Source organism: Podarcis liolepis (assembly GCF_965112155.1).
Source record: "Podarcis liolepis genome assembly, chromosome: 4".
Lineage (NCBI taxonomy): Eukaryota > Metazoa > Chordata > Lepidosauria > Squamata > Lacertidae > Podarcis > Podarcis liolepis.
This window is the reverse complement of record NC_139558.1, coordinates 22,725,400-22,744,755: the sequence shown is the minus strand read 5'-3', so window position 1 is coordinate 22,744,755 and position 19,356 is coordinate 22,725,400. Positions and strand designations below refer to the sequence as shown.

At 45.2% G+C, this 19,356-nt stretch overlaps 1 protein-coding gene across 1 annotated transcript in view; it reads right to left on the bottom strand.

The window, feature by feature from the left end:
• EDNRB (endothelin receptor type B) overlaps positions 1 to 18,948 on the bottom strand; it is a 30,028-nt gene extending 11,080 nt beyond the window's left edge. Inside the window, exons 1-5 of the mRNA XM_083501250.1 lie at positions 18,808 to 18,948; positions 16,809 to 17,326; positions 5,921 to 6,033; positions 3,819 to 4,023; positions 1,709 to 1,858 (exon numbers count right to left, since the gene is read on the bottom strand). Coding sequence (XP_083357376.1) covers positions 1,709 to 1,858; positions 3,819 to 4,023; positions 5,921 to 6,033; positions 16,809 to 17,326; positions 18,808 to 18,943 — 1,122 coding nt within the window. The 5' untranslated portion in view covers positions 18,944 to 18,948. The remainder of the gene's footprint in view (positions 1 to 1,708; positions 1,859 to 3,818; positions 4,024 to 5,920; positions 6,034 to 16,808; positions 17,327 to 18,807) is intronic.
• Between the last annotated feature and the right edge of the window lie 408 nt (positions 18,949 to 19,356).

The following is a 19,356-nucleotide window of genomic DNA, read 5'->3' as shown; positions in this document are numbered from 1 at the left end:
ATCTTGTTTTTAAGTTGTATTCATTCAACTTGTTTTTACTATTGGTTGTTAGCAGCCCTGAGCCTGGCCTTGGCTGGGGAGGGCGGGGTATAAATAAAATTTATTATTATTATTATTATTAGTCAAAAGCGGACACTTAAAGTAGTTTCTATGGCTCCAAATAGCCCCACACCAGTCTATTCAATAAATAAAAATAAAATAAATAAATAAATAGTGTGATGTGCGCTCTATGAAGTAGTTGCAGCAATGGCCCTCCCTCCCTCCATTTCATATACAGTTGTACCTTGGAAGTCGAACAGAATCCGTTCCAGAAGTCCGTTCGACTTCCAAAATGTTCAGAAACCAAGGCGTGGCTTCTGATTGGCTGCAGGAAGCTCCGGCGGACGTTTGGGTTCCAAAGGACGTTTGCAAACCAGAACACTCACTTCTGGGTTTGTGGCATTTGGGAGCCAAAATGTCCAAGTACCAAGGCGTTCGAGATCCAAGGTACGACTGTACTTTCCGATGGGCTGCGAACCTGTGTGGAAGCCACCTCTGCTCTTCCCTCTTCAATCCTCTCCTGGTTCTAGGAGACAGTGGTGGCATTTGGCCTTGACCTGACCTGCGTCTTCCTCCGACCCCTCCTGTGCTCCGTGCTTCAGCTCTGAAGCTTCCCTGCCTCTGACTCTTGCCTCCTGGCTGATACAGGTCCCCACAAATCACTGGAGCCCTCTCCTGAGTCAAAGACTCCAACCTCCCTTCCTCTGGTGCCAGCTTCTCAGCGCCCTGCCAGTCCCTGATGCATTACTTGGTTGCATGCTATTATCTCAGGAGCTCAGCCTCGCCGGCCCTAGAAATCACCATTTTGCCTATGGAGTATATCAAGCAGAAGGCACGACTCTATGTGTGGTAGTGTGAGAGCCCCAGGAAACACAAATGCCAAACCTCTAATTCAGCCATCCAAGGCCCATATTGGTTTGGCCTAGTCCAGTGGTGTCCAGGCAGCATTCATCTAAATAATGGCAGGAGCAGAACAACAACTGCTTGTGAAACCGGACTCCCCACACCCCTCTCCTCCTGCCACACGCCCCGTAAATCTATCCTGTGGAATTCTCCAGCCCCCCAAGAGCAGATTTGGGGATAGTGCCAGGTGTGTGCAGGGGGCAGGAATCCCATTGCACAACTGAAAGCCATTCCACACATGCAATTATTTCGTTGAATACCACCCTCCACTTTTAAGGCGCAACCAGTGGAAAGGCTAGGCAGAGGATGCAAAAGCGATCACTGTATGTAGCAAAGGTTATGGATACCCTGTGGTTGATACTATACTTTTAAAATGTCCCAGTGAAGATGCCAAAGCCATAGCTTCTCCTCTCCCATTTTCCCACATTGTCCACCATCTGCATCTTTACCGAAACCCTGGAAACAAAGCCTGTTTGCTCCTATCAACCTGCTTATTATCATTCATCGAGGCAGATGAAGACCACACTTTAGCCTGCTTGAGTGCTACAAAAAGCATCGAGAGAAAACTTTCCTGGGAAAGTTATTTTCGTCACAATAGGATGTACACAATGTCAGGGAGATAGGCCAGTGTGTCTGGCTGTTAACCAGAAGGTTGCTGGTTCGAGGCCACCCAGCGACGGTTGTAGGCAGGATTCTTGCATCACAGAGGGGTTGGACTAGATGCCCCTTCCAACTCTACAATTATATGAATCTGTATGATCTTTACCTGTTTTAAGTGGTCGTTTAAAGCGATCTGCATCCCACTCTTCTTCCTGAGCATCTCGCAGGTCATCAAAGTGTAGAAAAGGCCCGTGGTTGCCAGTGGCAAGCAGAAATAAAAGCTGAAGAGCCACCAGTCTTTAGCGTCCTTGTAAAGCTAAGAGGAGGAGGAGGGAATGAAAAAGATAAGTTTGCTTTATATTTTTAAATTATTTCTTTTCTGCTTTACATTTTAGAATATTCATTTAAAGAACCTTAAAATATCAATGACTTCCCTTCTTCTCTTTCCATGGTTCATTCTGCATACTGTAAATCCCTGAATATTTTACATAAACCAAACCATCCAGTATTCCATTATTACACCCCATTAAAACTTATTTACACTGTTGAATTTATCTTAATGCTGCCATCGTTTTCAAGTGTACACAATTTCCCCCCATAATATTCAATAAACATTTTCCAATCTTCCTTAAACTCATGCTCTTCTTGTTTTCCTATTCTTTATGTTAAATCTGCAAGCTGCGCATATTCCATCAATTTAAGTTGCCATTACTTACAATAACTTTGCTTTATAATGGCAGTCAAGGACACATGCATGTCCACGATGTACAGAGTATCACACGCCAAACCTAACAGACTGGCATGTTCAGAGTACCTTCACTGGAGTCTCATAAGAATATGCCCTTCTGGGGGATGCTGCCTCGGACTCCCACAGCAGGCAGGTTGGCCGGAAGAACTGGTGCCCAGGAGAAAAGCAGCACCCCACCTGACATGGGAGTCCTACTCCATCACCACTTGGAGGACCGCAAGTTCTCCATCCTTGCCGCACAGGTGAGGAAAGATGAAGGGACTCAATGCACTCACTTGCCCCATGCCTTCCTCTCTGCTCTGAGGGATGTGGGAGCCCCAGCTGAACTATACTCACAAAGAAGGAGGAGCCAGGAACCTTCCTTCCTTGGCTAATCTCGCTTGCTTTTCTTGCCAACTGCGAGGGGAGATTAGCTGTGTGAGAGATAAACAATGGAGGGGGGGGGAAGAGCTCCTTCTCTAGAAGGGAAGAATATGATGGGAAAGGAGACCGCACTGGCTGCCAAATCAGCTTCCGGGCCCAATTCAAAGTGCTGGTTTTGACCTATAAAGCCTTTAACGGCTCAGGACTGCAATACCTCAAGGACCGCCTCTCCCCATATAAACCACCCCGGACTCTGTGTTCATCCTCTGAGGCCCTTCTTCATGTGCCTCCACCATGTGAGATCCAGAGGGTGGCAATACAAGAACAGGTCCTTTTCTGTAGTGGTTCCTCGCTTGTGGAATACTCTCCCCAGGGAGGTTCGCCTGGTGCCTTCACTTTAAGGTGCCAGGCAAAAATGTTGCTCTTCACCCAAGCCTTTTAAATGTGTCTGTAGGAAGGTTTGGTTCTTGTTTGTTTTTAATTATTTACTGTGTTTTATCGTGTATTTTATTCTGTGAACTGCTCTGAGATCTTTTGATGAAGGGTGGTATGTAAATTTAATAATAAAATAAAAAGGTTGAGGTTAGCGAGCACTTGACGCTCATATCAGCTGGGTCCACGTATCAAGGGGACCAGACTAAGGCTGGATCTAGATGGATCAAAGAAACGTTTCGGTTAAACGCCCTGTAAACTCATACAAGGAAATCCGGTTGGGAAAGATGAGACTCCACAGCGCCACCTGGTGTCACAGTGTTATATCGCATATAGAATGCATTTGGAACGCTTTTTCTAGCTGAGTCCTAAGTGCTATATAGCTCTTCCTGACACCTGAGAGGGAAAATAACTTGTAAAACACATAGTGGATTGTAATCAACGAACTTGTACTCAAGAGTAGGCCTGCTGAAATTAATGTCCATGACTAAGACCCATTCACTTCCATGGGCCTAGTCTGAATGAAGGTTAGTTGAATGCAACCCTGTTAAGTCAAACCACAGGCTTTTTGTGTGTCTTGTGTTTATCGTTGCTCTTTGTCTGCAAGTACACAGACAAGCGCATCATTTGTACCCTCCTCAGATGTGTATTTCTGAGACAGGCAGGGTACGGCTTTATTAAATAAACACATCTCTTAACACGGAAGCAGCTGGCTCACGAGAGAACACCGTACCTGCATGAAAGAAGTTTCCTGGCGGGGATTAAGTAGACACACTTTAAGTTTCTGGCCGTGGTATGGGAGGGTAATCAAATCAAAGCCTAAAGCCTCGGGGACAGCTAAAACAAGAGACACGGCCCAGATCAGGACGATTTCAACCGCCGTCCACATTGGGACTCCAATTCCCTTGATACGGCTCCACGAAGCGACCGCCCGATACCTAAATGGAAGAAAGAGGTGCTGATTAGATCAGATCATACACTATGCTGGGACTAAAAGCCCGTCTCCCCCCCCCCCAGTCCTGCTGATGTGAACGTAAGCATAAGTGGTGACATTTAGGCCCTATTTCTGTCCCAAGTACAGCACTGCAGAAACGCCTGCAGCACGGAAGCAGAAAGCATGACATGTTTGGGAAGTGAGCAATAACAGCAGCTCCTTCGTCCATCTGAATCTGGTCAGCAGATAGCTCACGAGGAGACCTTCTCCAGAGTCGGAAGAGGATATCTTCCATGGCTGTTGAAATATACTCGGAGTCGAGTGTGGATTTCATGCTCTTTATTCAGCTCATAGTAGTGAGGAATGAAAGTTTCCCCAAAATATCTGCTTTATATACATTATTTGGGGACGCGGGTGGCGCTGTGGATAAAACCTCAGTGCCTAGGACTTGCCGATCATATGGTTGGCGGTTCAAATCCCCGCGGCGGGGTGAGCTCCCGTCATTCGGTCCCAGCTCTTGCCCACCTAGCAGTTCGAAAGCACCCCTAAGTGCAAGTAGATAAATAGGTACCGCTTTATAGCGGGAAGGTAATGGCGTTTCCATGCGCTGCGCTGGTGCTGGTGCTGGCTCGCCAGAGCCACTTCGTCACGCTGGCCACGTGACCCGGAAGTGTCTTCAGACAGCACTGGCTCCTGGCCTCTTAAGCGAGATGAGCACACAACCCCAGAGTCGGTCACGACTGGCCCGTACGGGCAGGGGTACCTTTACCTTTACCTTTACACATTATTTACACAATGGGCTGCACGTGATTGGCTAATTCTGGGATTCTCCTGTAGGCCAATCAGGTTGTGGATTCACTTCTATCTGGAGCTGGATTGGGTGGCTCCTGCGGACCAATCATACTGCTGCATTGTTCTAGGACCAATCAGACTGCTGCATTCTGAATCCTATTGTTCTAGGACCAATCAGACTGCTGCCTTTTGGATCCTATTCAACTCAGTACATAACAGCCGTGGTTCCTGACGTGGGGCACACACCCTACAGGGGGGCCATTTGATTTTTAAGGGGGGAAATTTGAGAATGAGTTATTAACAGTGAATGGCCTTTTAGGCTTTCTCCACGTGAATAAGAGTTCACTTTTGGAATAATAAGAATTATATGTCACGGGCATCAGGATTTTAGATTTTAGAGATGTGTGTGTGATTTTGTTAAGCTGCTCAGCCGCAGCTAGGTAGCTTCTCTGCACCTCAGCGGAGCAACCTCAATAGGCCTCTGGCTGGCAAGGAGTCACTCCCCACCCCACAAGCCTGAAGAGATCGACTTTGGGCTCTGTGGTGGGTCTTCTGAGGGAGGTATGTTCCAGCACACTTTCCTCTAGAAAAAGAAAATGTTGCCCATACCCATCTGTTCCTTTAGGTATCTCTTCTCTAACATGCATCAGAATTATTTTTTCCCTGGATCTACTATTTTAAAAGGGACGCGGGTGGCGCTGTGGGTTAAACCACAGAGCCCAGGACTTGCCGATCAGAAGGTCGGCGGTTCGAATCCCCGTGACGGGTGAGCTCCCGTTGCTCGGTCCCTGCTCCTGCCAACCTAGCAGTTCGAAAGCACGTCAAAGTGCAAGTAGATAAATAGGTACCGCTCCAACGGGAAGGTAAACGGCGTTTCCGTGCGCTGCTCTGGTTCGCCAGAAACGGCTTAGTCATGCTGGCCACATGACCCGGAAGCTGTACGCCGGCTCCCTCGGCCAATAAAGCAAGATGAGCACCGCAACCCCAGAGTCAGCCACGACTGGACCTAATGATCAGGGGTCCCTTTACCTTTACCTTACTATTTAAAAGATTATTTATACCAAATGTGCACACTGGGTAAAAATAGAATGAAGATCTTGATTTCTCACCTATCAATACTGAGAGCACATAAACTTAACACGGTGATGCCCAACGATGTCTTTTGAATGAAGGGGACCAGTTTACACACGGCAGCCCCAAAAGGCCAGTTTTCCGCATGGAGCTGTGAAGAGTGAACAAACAGCTAAGGGTTAACAATTCTATATCAATCACAGTTTGTGCCTCTATGCAGCTATATCTGCAACCCCCCACCAGCGATTTAGAACCTTAAGAGTAGAACATATGTTAAGAGAATCAAATGGAAATATGTCCTTACAGCACAAGCGAATAATGAACTATTACTATAGTCAAGTAAGCAGGTATAAGACTGCAGAAAGCTAAACTCTGGCCCCTGGAAACCAGACCAAATAATAAAGCTGTTAGAACATGCTCAGGAAAATTGAAATGAAAAATCGAATGCACGGATCGGGCCTAATCCAGGAAAAATTAATCACATGGAAATCAACAGAACTTAAGCTAGTAATGAATAAAGTCTGGCTTGTATAACTTCAATTGGCCAGAGATATTATATGTGTGGTGGGAAAGTGGGAACTGATCCTTTTTGAAAGACATGTATTAAATCTAAAAGTTTCACGTTTGTCAATGCAATCCTAATGCATTATTTTTTCCACCATACATATAAGGTCCTTATCTGACTGAGTAAACATGTACAGTGGTACCCCAGGTTACATATGCTTCAGGTTACATACGCTTCAGGTTTGCTAACCCAGAAATAGTACCTCGGGTTAAGAACTTTGCTTCAGGATGAGACCAGAAATCGTGCTCCGGCGGTGCAGCAGCAGCGGGAGGCCCCATTAGCTAAAGTGGTGCTTCAGGTTAAGAACAGTTTTAGGTTAAGAACGGACCTCTGGAACGAATTAAGTACTTAACCTGAGGCACCACTGTACTGCCCTATTCCACTGATTTTTAATGTAACTTAACAATGATTAACCAATCCTATGTTTGGTTCATTCCAATCATGTTTGCCTGGCCTAAGCAAGGGAAGCAATATTAAAAAGGACTATTTTATTAACTGGAAGTAATAGCTATCAACAACCGTTAGGACGGTGCTCTGTGCTTCAGACACTGAACCTCAGCAATAGGAAAATAAAATGTATGTATGCATGTTAGTCTGAACACCCAGGATACAAAAGTGTTGGATGAATGAATGAATTAATGAATGGCTAGATAGACAGGTAAGGGCTGCCAACCAACTGGCATTATTGATTAATAACCTACCTATTAGGTTAAAAGAATAATCATGAAACCAAAATGCCAATATAAATGCCTTTTTGAGATGTTGATGCAAATGTGAGATGCCTTAAAAGTTATTAAACAAAGACTACCACTCATTGTTGGGCGGAAAGGCTGCCTTTGATATTTTGATTTCCACGTCGTAATTCACGTCAGGCTCATGCCAGGACGAAAAATTTGAAAAATGCAACAAGTGGTTTTAAAGCTCAGCTCCCTTATTAAAACTGGCCCTCACTGCTTAATGACTTCATTAAAACTTTAGTTGATTAATGCACTGATTAAGTCAAATAAAGCTTGCAGCCTGGATTTAAAAGGAAAAAAATGTAGATGAATGCATATTTAATCTGATGAGAAGAGGCGATGGAGGTATTCAAAAGCAAGAATTTGTTTCATGCAGTGGGGTGCAGGAAAAACTGAAGCGGCAAGACAAATACTGTATAGTCTGATATGAAGACAAGATATGATCTTCCCACCCACATAGCATAACTAGGAATTGAATCAGTCCACAGAAAGAGGACTATGGCTTTATCTGCCTGGGTGATAAGATAGAGACATGATTCATGAATGCTCTGGAGCTCAGAGGGGTTTGCAGATCCTCCAGACTCAAATTTCATGGTTTGAGTGAGCCAAGCAAGTTAAACAAGTTAGAGATTTGTCCATATTTATTTCGTTGCCATGACTTTAAAACAGAAATCACAACTTTTAGGACTCGGCTTGTGGATAGTGTCACAGATACTCCCCAAAGCGTACTAATAACCTGGATTTCTCAAATTGTTGGGGAGAGAGAGTAGGGTGTGGGCAGCAACAGCAACTAGAACCAGTTGACCATTACAGTGGTACCTCGGGTTACATGTGCTTCAGGTTACATACGCTTCAGGTTACAGACTCCGCTAACCCAGAAATAGTGCCTCAGGTGAAGAACTTTGCTTCAGGATGAGAACAGAAATCGTACTCCGGCGGCGTGGCAGCAGCAGGAGGCCCCATTAGCTAAAGTGGTGCTTCAGGTTAAGAACAGTTTCAGGTTAAGTACGGACCTCTGGAACAAATTAAGTACTTAACCCGAGGTACCACTGTACAGGATGGAAGAGCAAAATGGATGGATCTTCACAGTTTATCATCTTGGCGTTTCCTGGCAAGATAATATCAGCAGTATGGAATGTGCAGACCTACCAAGTGCCTTGGTTTTCCCCCAAAGAGAGATGGCTGCAGTGATTTGGGTATGTATACAAACTGCAAGAGGGATTTACTCTCGATATGGTGATATCGTCAATGCCAATAATCCTAGAGGTCGCTCAGAATTTTGATAGAAGGCTCCCTTTTCAACAGACCTGCAGCTTCTCTTATATTGCTCCCAGGAATGTAAAAAAATATTCTGGCTACGTAGCTAGGCTTTCAGTAATGTCTAGAAACCTTATAGCCATGTGGTTGAGCTTTGTCGCACGCTTACATGATAGCCTTTGGAAAGCCTATTTTGTGCACTCTTTACAAGGATGCAAGGGAGTTCGAGCGCGTGGCTATACAGTGGTACCTCGGGTTGCAGACGCTTCCGGTTACAGACACTTCAGAAATAGTACCTCGGGTTAAGAACTTTGCTTCAGGATGAGAACAGAAATCGTGCTCCGGCGGTGCGGCGGCAGCAGGAGGCCCCATTAGCTAAAGTGATTGCTTCAGGTTAAGAACAGTTTGAGGTTAAGAACGGACCTCCAGAACGAATCAAGGTACCACTGTAATGTTTTGTACATGTCTGGGAGTGACATGGGAATAATCGTACAGAAGGCTGCAGCTACGTTTCCTAAGTCTATGTAAAGGCAGGCAGACACATTTCCAAATGTAATTTGGATGCCAGCCAAAACCTCATTTAATCTACAAATGTGACACCTTGCAGTGGGTCTGGCTCCTCCTGTTTGGCACCCTTCATCCGCCCGAAGAAATGTAACCACATGACTCCAAGCCATCCAAGGAGCTTACAAGTCCATCATCTCATGAAGACAGATGGTTGATAACAGGTACTTAGATTTTTTTGCTTGCAGCATGGGAGCTGTCGCTGCAAAACTCGGAATACTATGATTTATGCAAATCAAATCCAGAGAAGAAGAAAAAATTACATAACTAATTACATAACGCAACCACTTTATTAAGATTCTCGGTTACTGCAACAATAAAACCAGTTAGCCTAGAATTGTTTCATAGAACTTGTCCTGGAGGAAAAAAAAGATCTGATTATTCGCAGTCACATTTGCTGGGAACAACACAAGGAAAAACTGCCTTACACTATAATCTGAAATGCACGGCAACCGTTTGGTTATGTTAAAATCAATGTTAAGAGAGGAATGATGAAAATTATTTCAAGCCCAAGAAAGATGTTAAATTATTTTTGTATGCCACAACGGCAGCCCAAATATTACTTGCTAAAAATTGGAAAACACAAGAATTACCAACAGTGGAAGATTGGCAGGTGAAGATGATGGACTTTTTGGAGCTAGCTGATCTGACTGGAAGAATCTGCGACCAGAAAGAAGAGGAGTTTCAAGAGGACTGGAGGAAATTTAAGGACTATTTGAATAAATACTGTAATATAAAAAAATAGAAATTACTTGAAAGAAACAAATAGGCCTAGGTTTAAACTAAGTTATAATTAAATAAATGGGATTTAGAATATTAAGAAAGGTGAATAAAATGGACTATAATTGGAATTTGTTTTAGTTCAATAAAGATATTGGAAAGCTGTTACTTTCAACTACAAGGAAACTCAGAAGGGAGGGACTAGAGGAAATCAACCAAGATGTTTAAAAGGTTGGATTTGTAAAGAATTAAGTTAGTTGTTATTGTTTATCTGTTTATTGTTCCTTTTATTTCTTTGCTTCACTGATGTATTTTTCTTTTCTTTTTTCTGTTTTTGTGTGTTATTCTGCTTTGTGGTTTATGTTATTATTGTGGAAAATCTATTTTTTTATATATTTTTAAAGAAAATTATTTCAAGCTGGAAAAGGAGCCAGGCACTGAAACTTGGCAAATCCTAGAGAGGATGGGATAGGGAAGAAGCTTGGCAGCAGTAAAACAGAAAAAAGGACGAGGCTAAGGCAGTGTTAGAAATACTGTGCTGAAGATACGGAACTTGGGAAGAAGAAGGAAGGATTTTGATGGACACTGAGAAGTGGGAAGCTGGTAAAAGGCAAAGGGCAAAAAGCATGGAGACAGGAGTGAGAGAAGGAGAAGGAGACAGAAGGGGCTGATAAAAGATAAGCTTGTGTGGAGTGATATGCAGATAAGGGATACAGAAAGATTTAAGAGCACTGGGTAATAACCATGAAGCCACTGCAAACAAGCATAGCTTCACACTTTATGTAGCTGCAAACACATGATTTCCAACCTAACAGGGAGCCTTAAGAAATCCAGCCTGGAATAAACTTCCATTCCCGATAGATGTGCTTTGAAAAACATAGGCTTCTAACTATCCTGTTTGAATTCATTTTGTGTGTATACCTTTCAAAGCCGTGAAGTCCTCATTTAAAGAGATATTGCTGAGGTTTGATGTATATCATGAATAAAAGGTTGAATTTAGCAAATCGGTTCAAAACTGGTCAGAGAGGATAACAGGAATGGTCTGAACACACTGGAATACTCTAACATATTCTGAAATAGGGGTGCCCAGAAGTTATTATAATGAGTACAGTGGTACCTCAGGTTAAGTACTTAATTTGTTCCGAAGGTCCGCTCTTAACCTGAAACTGTTCTTAACCTGAAGCACCACTTTAGCTAATGGGGCCTCCTGCTGCTGCCGTGCCGCCGGAGCATGATTTCTGTTCTCATCCTGAAGCAAAGTTCTTCACCTGAAGCACTATTTCGGGGGTTAGCGGAGTATGTAACCTGAAGCGTATGTAACCTGAAGCGTATGTAACCCGAGGTACCACTGTAAAAAGAAAGGGGTGTGTGTGAATCTATTCCAAGTCTCCCCAAGATAACTGATTAAATTAATACAGAGGTCTCAGCTGAAAGCACTCATGATAATCTCAGATGCGGATCGGTCTGTGAATGAAGACTGGAGGGCAACATCAAAAAGAAGCAGACTCATAAAAACTCATGGAAATTCACTTAGCTTTCGCCAATAGAAGGGATGATGGGAGTTGTAGTCGAACAACGCCTGAAGGGTCACTTGTTCTCCATTCCTATTGTATGCTGCAGAAGAGGAAATGTAAACCTCAGGGCCCCCCTTTCTATCCAGCCTGGGATTCTTCCCAGTCTCTGCTCCTTCTCCAAGGCCATGTCTCTCATTGGCTCTGCTCTGCCTGAGTTAAATGATGGCCATCCAACCTCTGCTTAAAACCCTCCAGTGAAGGAGAGTCCATCACCTTCCACTGACTAGCAGCTTATACCAGCAGAAAGTTCTTCCTGATGTTTAGTCGGAATCTCCTTTCTTGTTCCGTCTGTCCACTTCTGTCTCTGTCTCTCCCTGCCCAACACTAATATGTGGCCCTTGGGAATTTGTCTATAAGGGAACCCCTGGGCTTAAATAATAATAATAATAAAAGGAAGTCCCATCTCCGGTGTAGAAATATGTTAAAAATTATCACCACTTTGCAATAATACCGCAAATGGGTTTACCGGTAAGTTGCAGCGTGGTAGAAATGGTAACCTGTATTTGATCTCTACTTCTCTAAAATGTCATTCAGGAGAAACACAAAAGCATTTTGTGGCACTTTCCTCCAATTCTGCCAATGTCTGACTCTACACTTACCGTATTTTTCGCCCTATAGGATGCACTTTTCCCCTTCAAAAATGAAGGGGAAATGTGTGTGCGTCCTATGGGGCGAATGCAGGCTTTCGTTGAAGCCTGGAGAGCGAGAGGGGTCGGTGCGCACCGACCCCTCTCGCTCTCCAGGCTTCAGGAGAGCCCCACCGCCAGCCCCACAAGCTCGGGGGACAGCGGGGAGGCGGAACGCCGCCATCCTGCTGTCCCCCGACCTGGTTTGGAGGCTGGCGGCGGGGACCCATTCTGGGGGCTGGGGGAAGCTCGGGCTTCCCTCTCCCCCAGCCGTGCAAGCTGCCAGAGCGATGCCAAAGCTGCGCGCAGCTTCTGCATCGCTCTGGGACCCGTTCTGGGGGAGGGGGAAGCTCGGGCTTCCCCCGACCCCAGCCCCGTGCCTGGGGGGGGAAAATAAAAATTTCCCCCTTTATTCCCCCCCCCAATCTAGGTGCGTCCTATGGGCCGGTGCGTCCTATAGGGCGAAAAATACGGTACTTGCTGTACTAATATAATACAGTCATACCTTGGTTGTCGAACGCTTTGGTACTCGTACATTTTGGCTCCTGAACAATCGAAACCTAGAAGTTAGTGTTCCAGTTTTCTAACTATTTTTTGGAAGCCGAATATCCGATGGGGCTTCCACGGCTTCTGATTGGCTGCTGGAGCTTCCTGCAGCCAATCAGAAGCCATGCTTTGGTTTCTGAACATTCTGGAAGTTGGAACAGACTTCCAGAATGGGTACGACTGTAAAAACGGTGCACTGAATGGAATGTGGAGCACCCTAGTCAGTGTGAAGTGTTGCTGACACCCCAGAAGTCAAAGGATGCTAGGTTACTTGAAAGGGATGATGTGGCAGCAGATTTTCTGCACCAGCAGGGGGTTGGACTAGATGATCCTTGAGGTCCCTTTCAACCCCACGACTCTGTTCTATGAGAAGTTCTTCCTCGCTCTCTCCACGTGGCAGGTCCCCCTCTCCTTAGTCACTGCCCTAGAAAAGTGCATGAACGAATGATGACGCTGCTTTTCTGCTAGCTCTGAATGAGCTTTGCAGTGATGGAAGCCAAGGGGGGTGGAATTCATGAGCGAAGCAATTCTGAGCTCTTGCTGCTTTTGTACAGGAAATTCAACATGCGGAGTCAAACAGATCTGCATAGATCTGTGACAATGGGAGCGTTCGTTTTTATTTGACAAACAATACTAAGCATCAGCTAGCAAGCGAAACAAACTTTATTTCTGGGAAATCAGCAACTGCAAAAGAAACTACAAGGGCAATTACTTAAATAGTTTCAGGATTGGTTTAGGAAATAGGATGCTGTTGTACAGGAAGCCCCCATTAAGGCTTTTTTGGGTGTGCATTAAACCTCTGTCAAATGTGGGAAGGGCTGGGAGCAGGAACAAAACTGGCAAGCTTTGAATTGTGGCTGGGATGGTCACTGTGGTCAGCGACACTTCCTTTGCACACATACTGGGGATCTGTTCTATCCCAGCAAGACATGAGTCAACCAAACTGTCCAATGGCACCAGCTGAGAATGGGACGGACTTCGGAAGGAAATGGCCAAAGAGTTGTTGGTCAAGGAATGTGATTAGTATCATGGTGGCTCAGTTGATTTCAAATGCTATGGGGTAATGGTGGGCCAGGCCAATGGTTAGTGCATCAGCGTCATATATCCTACCATCAGCCAAACGGAACCTCAATGGGACCTCATAAAAAGATGGATAAAACACAATACCAGAATTGCCCAAATTTAGCTCTCTCCCTTGACAAATGAGTCAAAATTGCGGGGGCCATGACTGACTCAAGCGAGTGAGCCAAGCCACATGCCTCAAGGCTTGCTGCCTCTCACCAAGACCCCAGCCAGGGACCCTAGCATGAAGCCAATCCCTGCCCAATTATTCATATTCAAATATCTTCAAATACTTGGTATTAACAAGGGCATGGGTGGTGCTGTGGGTTAAACCACAGAGCCTAGGACTTGCCGATCAGAAGGTCGGCAGTTCGAATCCCCATGACGGGGTGAGCTCCCGTTGCTCAGTCCCTGCTCCTGTCAATCTAGCAGTTCGAAAGCACCTCAAAGTGCAAGTAGATAAATAGGTACCAATCTGGCGGGAAGGTAAACGGCGTTTCTGTGTGCTGCTCTGGTTCGCCAGAAGCGGCTTAGTCATGCGGGCCACATGACCCGGAAGCTGTACGCCGGCTCCCTCAGCCAATAAAGCGAGATGAGCGCCGCAACCCCAGAGTCGGCCACGACTGGACCTCATGGTCAGGGGTCCCTTTACCTTTACCTTTAACAAGGGCAGTCCAGTCTCAGCAGATCACCTTCATTGCCTGGGGTATCAGATAAAACTATGTATATCTCTAACAGTGTAATCCTAACCATATCTACTCAGGAGTAAGTTTAACAGAATGCAATGGGGCTCACTCTAGAATAAATGGGATTAGGACTGCCGTCTAAAGTCCAGGGGAATTTAAGTTTTTGAGACAATATTCAGTGATATTTCCGTCTTTCATGAATTTGTCTACTTTTTTAAATTTAAGGCTCTTAACATTATTCTCTGCCCTGTAATAAATCCTCAATATGATCCTCAATATGAATATTCGTGTTATTTAATATCACAGCAGAAAGTTCCTCAGTTCTGTTTTGCATAGTGTGAAATACAGGACAATGTGAATGAAATCCAACCAGAGTTAAGCACTCTTTAAGACCCAGTGATTACAAAGAATTATACTCTCATCTATTTCCCGGCTGAGTTTCTCATAGAAAAGTCAAAGGGGGCATGAAAAGTGAATGTTTCTGCACACCTCATGAAGCGCACCCCAGTTCTCATGACAATTCATACCAGCGCCCATTTACTCAGAGGTAAGCCCTACTGAGTATAATGGGACTTACACCAAAGAAAGTGTGCACAGGAATTGAAGCCCAAGACAAGCAGTTGTTGACAAGACTCAGAAACCAGGTTTCAACAGAAGGGTTCAGACCTAGAACCGCTGAAGAGATGATAAAGTAGATAATGCGTCTGACCATGTGCAGAGTTCCTTTCTCTCACTACTAAGTGCTGTGAACCCCAACATATCTGTTATTAGAGAAAAGAGTTTCCAGGGCAGAGTGTATAACCTTTTGAGTGCTCTTGAATAGCACCTCTCACTGTAAAAACACTTTTTTCTACTCATTTTAAAAAAAATTAATACTGTTTTTATTTATTTTCATGGCACAGAAGATAAATTTTGACAAATCAATTGTTCAAAAACCCCCCACAAATGGCTGTTTACTCATTTTAATTTTGAGCCACTTGCAACCCTTAGCAGCCATGTACCGTATTTTTTGCACCATAACACTCACTTTTTTCCTCCTAAAAAGTAAGGGGAAATGTCTGTGCGTGTTATGGAGGGAATGCCTACGGGTGGCATGCCTACGGATTTTCCTCCTCTAAAAACTATGTGCGTGTTATGGTCGGGTGCGTGTTATACAGCGAAAAATACGGTAGTTTCTTTTTAGAGCTTAAACATTTTATGACTGAGACTGTTTAGAAGACTTAGGCTGCAATTCTGGGATGTAAGCCTCAGTGAATACGGTGGAACTTTCTTCAGAATAAGCATGTACAGGACTGCACTGTTAACTCTACTTAAACCGCTCCTCTGTTTTAATGGATGCAAGGATCCTGTGCGTAAACTCGGCAATTCTCCTTCCGAGAAGCTCTGCCCTTTCAACAGCAAACGTGTGAGTCGGCCACCATTAATGAGTAAGGCCTGTGATGTACTCTGCACATGCTCAGAGGCCACCCCTTTATTACCACCCGAGTCCCTCAAACTTAGATTACAGAGCGATTTCAAATTAAAGCCCAGCATCCTCAAAAGGAATCAAGAACTTTTTTATGATTGCTAATTTCTGGAAGCGCTCTTATTAATGTCCTTTGTATAAATGAAGCTACATACAGAGAGAGGAAGTGATGGTTAGAAGAGAGAAGCCTGTGTGGGAGACAGGCAAGAGTGGGCTTTTCTGAGGATGTGAGGCTAAGAGGAAAACATCCCTGGTTGGGCCAGGCAGACTCACTTCTTTGTATATGGATTGAAGATTAGAGTATAAATAGAATAGAGGGAGATAGATCTATCTATCGTCTTTTTCCTCTTTCTTTTTTTCTTTATAGTAGCACCTTAGAGAAGTGTGCATGCACATGAAAGCTCATACCAATAACAAACATAGTTGGTCTCTATGGTGCTGCTGGAACGATTTTTTTCTTTTTTCCTTTGCTTTCCTCCTCTTTCTATTTCTTTCTTTTTCTGACTTCATTTCTTCTAGACAGTGCTTTTTTCTGGGGGCATGCAGGGGTACACATACCCCTAAACATTTTGTGAAACTTTGTACTTTTGTCCATTTACTGTACAGTGGTACCTCAGGTTAAGTACTTAATTCGTTCCGGAGGTCCATTCTTAACCTGAAACTGTTCTTAACCTGAAGCACCACTTCAGCTAATGGGGCCTCCTGCTGCCGCCGTGCTGCTGTAGCATGATTTCTGTTCTCAACCTGAAGCAAAGTTCTTAACCTGAAGCACTATTTCTAGGTTAGCGGAGTCTGTAACCTGAAGCGTATGTAACCTGAAGCGTATGTAACCCGAGGTACCACTGTAGTTGTTGATGTTATTGTTGTTATTTTCCCCAATTTGAACTATAAAATTGTGGTTTTCTTGAGTTAAAATGAGAGTACCCCTAAACATTTTTTTTGGGGGGGAAGCACTGGTTCTAGATATAATTCTATTGTCTCCTTAAAACTTTAATAAAAATTTCGGGGGGCGGGGGGAGAGAGAAAGGAAACAAGAAGACGTCGCCCGAGTCCCCCTGCTTAGGTCTGCCGCTTTGCTGTTCCCACGCCACCAACCGCGCGCCTTGCTGTCTGCCGCCGCTTACCTTGTACAAATTGATGGGGATGTCGATGATGATGAGCAGCAGGTCTCCCAGCGCCAGGCTGGCGATGAGGATGTTGGGGCCGTTCCTCATGCATTTGTTCTTGTAGATGATCCGCAGCAGCGTGGAGTTGCCGATGATGCCCAGCACGAAGACGGCGCAAGCCACCACCGTGTTGACATACTTGAACGCCTCGGCGATGTCCGTCTTCCTGGCGCACGGCGGGTACGACCCTCGGTCGCCCTTCCCGGGCGCCACCGCCTTGGAGAGGTTGGAGCTGCCGGTGTCCTCTTCCTCCAGCTGCTCTCCGGCGGCGATCGGGACGACGCTGCTCTTCCCAGCGCCACCGGCGGGGCTGCTGCGCCCGGCCTCCCCCTCGAGGCGCGCCGGAGAGGCGCTGCTGGGCTCCAGCGCTGCGCCGTAGCGGAGCAAGAAGAGCGCCAGCACCCACAGCTCCCAGGCGCTGCGCCTACCCATGACCGCTGCCCGAGGAGACTGGTGCGCACGCCGCCGCCTTGGGTCTAAAAGGACGGGAGAGAGAGAGAGAAAGCCTCCGGATACGGGATCAGCAAGCCCGCCAGGTGGCAGCGCCCGCCGGATCCCCGTCGCGGCCAATCCCAGGCAGCCCCAAACACGTGCGCCCACCCTGAGCGCACCAGGCGGCGAAGCAGCCCGGCCGTCTGCTGAGCGCAGCGCTGTGCGCCGTCGGGAAACCCAGCGAGAAGTGGGTGGGGAAAAGGAGAAGAGGAAAACACACACACACACACACACACACACACGTCCTCGAGCCAAGCCAGCGTGATTTGCGAGGTAAAAACCCTGCCAAGCCTCTTTACTATATCTTTACGCTCCGCTTTGATCTTTTCCCGGGCGCACAGCCAGGTTAGGTGCAAAAGAAAACAGCGAGCTGCGGAAAAGCGAGGGTCTCTGCTGCTCCCACTGAACTAATCGCTCCAATTTTAATATCAAAGCGGGGGGGGGATTCTAAACTCAAGAGTGAACCACGACGTCATGGGCATAGCCAGGATTTATGTTGGTGGCGGCCAGGACACCCACCTGTCTTCATCCTCTGCCTGGCTCTGGCTAGCAGATTCCAAATGAAATGTCTCAACAGGAGTTGTTTAAAATTACTTTCTTTTGCCCCGCCCCCATGCTCAGAAACATCTGTCAAAATCTTTATACAATTTCTACTTTTAGTTAAGTATTTTTATTTATTTACTTGGATGACCCCTGGCTATACCCATACATGACGGGCGCAGTTTCTGGGACATCTCTGCCAACAATATTTGTTAAAGGGAAATATCACAAACCACCCAAACATTATATTTTGGTTAAGGTATAGGTAGTGGGTTGATTCACAGCACGTGATCCTATTAACATGCCTATTCAGAAATAAGTCCCACTGAACTCAACAAGACTCATTCCTTGGCAAATGTGCATATAGAATTGCGGCCCACTTGGGGAAAGCAGTGTGTGATGGGTTATTTGTTAACATATGTCCACTCAGGAGTGACTTGCATTTATGGTAAATTCCTCCTCTTTTCCCATCACATAGTCACATCCCAATACTGTACCTGTTAAGGTATATTGATTGCATGTGGGTATCTCTAACTGCTGCTCTTTCTTGGGCAAATTTATGAGATGCTCAAGATGGCTCACAAAAAGGATCCCATAAACAAATCAGTAAAAGTATGAAAACCCAAAGTAAAAATAAATCAGAACTGTTTTTCAGTATGGGGCAAGACCCTTGACTGCACTATTTAAAACATGTTTACGGGGATGTTCCTGAATTACTTCACCTTGACTTGAAACACATTATGTGCAGAATCAAATCAAGTCCTATTTCATTCAGCGAAATAAATTCCAAGGAAGATTTCATTTAAGTCAAAGGGACTTCTAAAAAACATATGTTTTTAATAAGAATCAATTAAAAAGAGACACCCTCTGGTTTTCTAGTAAAAGCTTGTGTTCATTCTAAACCGACTTGAAATAAGATCTTTACCTTGTAAATTGTCCAAGCAGAAGAGTCCTTGATTTAGTTCCAACTGCTGGTAGAAAACCCTTTCTTGCTTGAGATAGTTTGTCTGCCCACTGCTTGTCTGGTGTCTACACTGTACAGGGTTTTGATAATGGAGCATTCTGAAGGCAGTCTCCCTGGTTTATTTATTTTTTAAAACCACCTTGTGTCTTTCCCATCAGTCACTGCTAAACTCCACCCCCTCCTTCCACCAGACCAGCAGCCTTTCCCGCTTGTCAGCTCTAAAGGCCTGGAGAACATCAGCCCAAAGTTTCCTGTTAGCTGAGACATGTCACAATGCTCCTCCGTGGAAATCTGAAACATGGGAAGGGGAAAGCGAGAGACAGAGAGAATCTTCTGGCTGTAGGATTATACATCCTTATGCAAATAATAAAAAATTTGAGAGCCAGGATGGTGTTGTGATTAGAATATCCTCAGACTAGGATTAGGGAGATGAAGGTTCAAATCCCAATTTAGCCATGAAGATCACTGAGTGATCTTGGGAGAATCATAGAGTTGGAAGTGACCCAATGG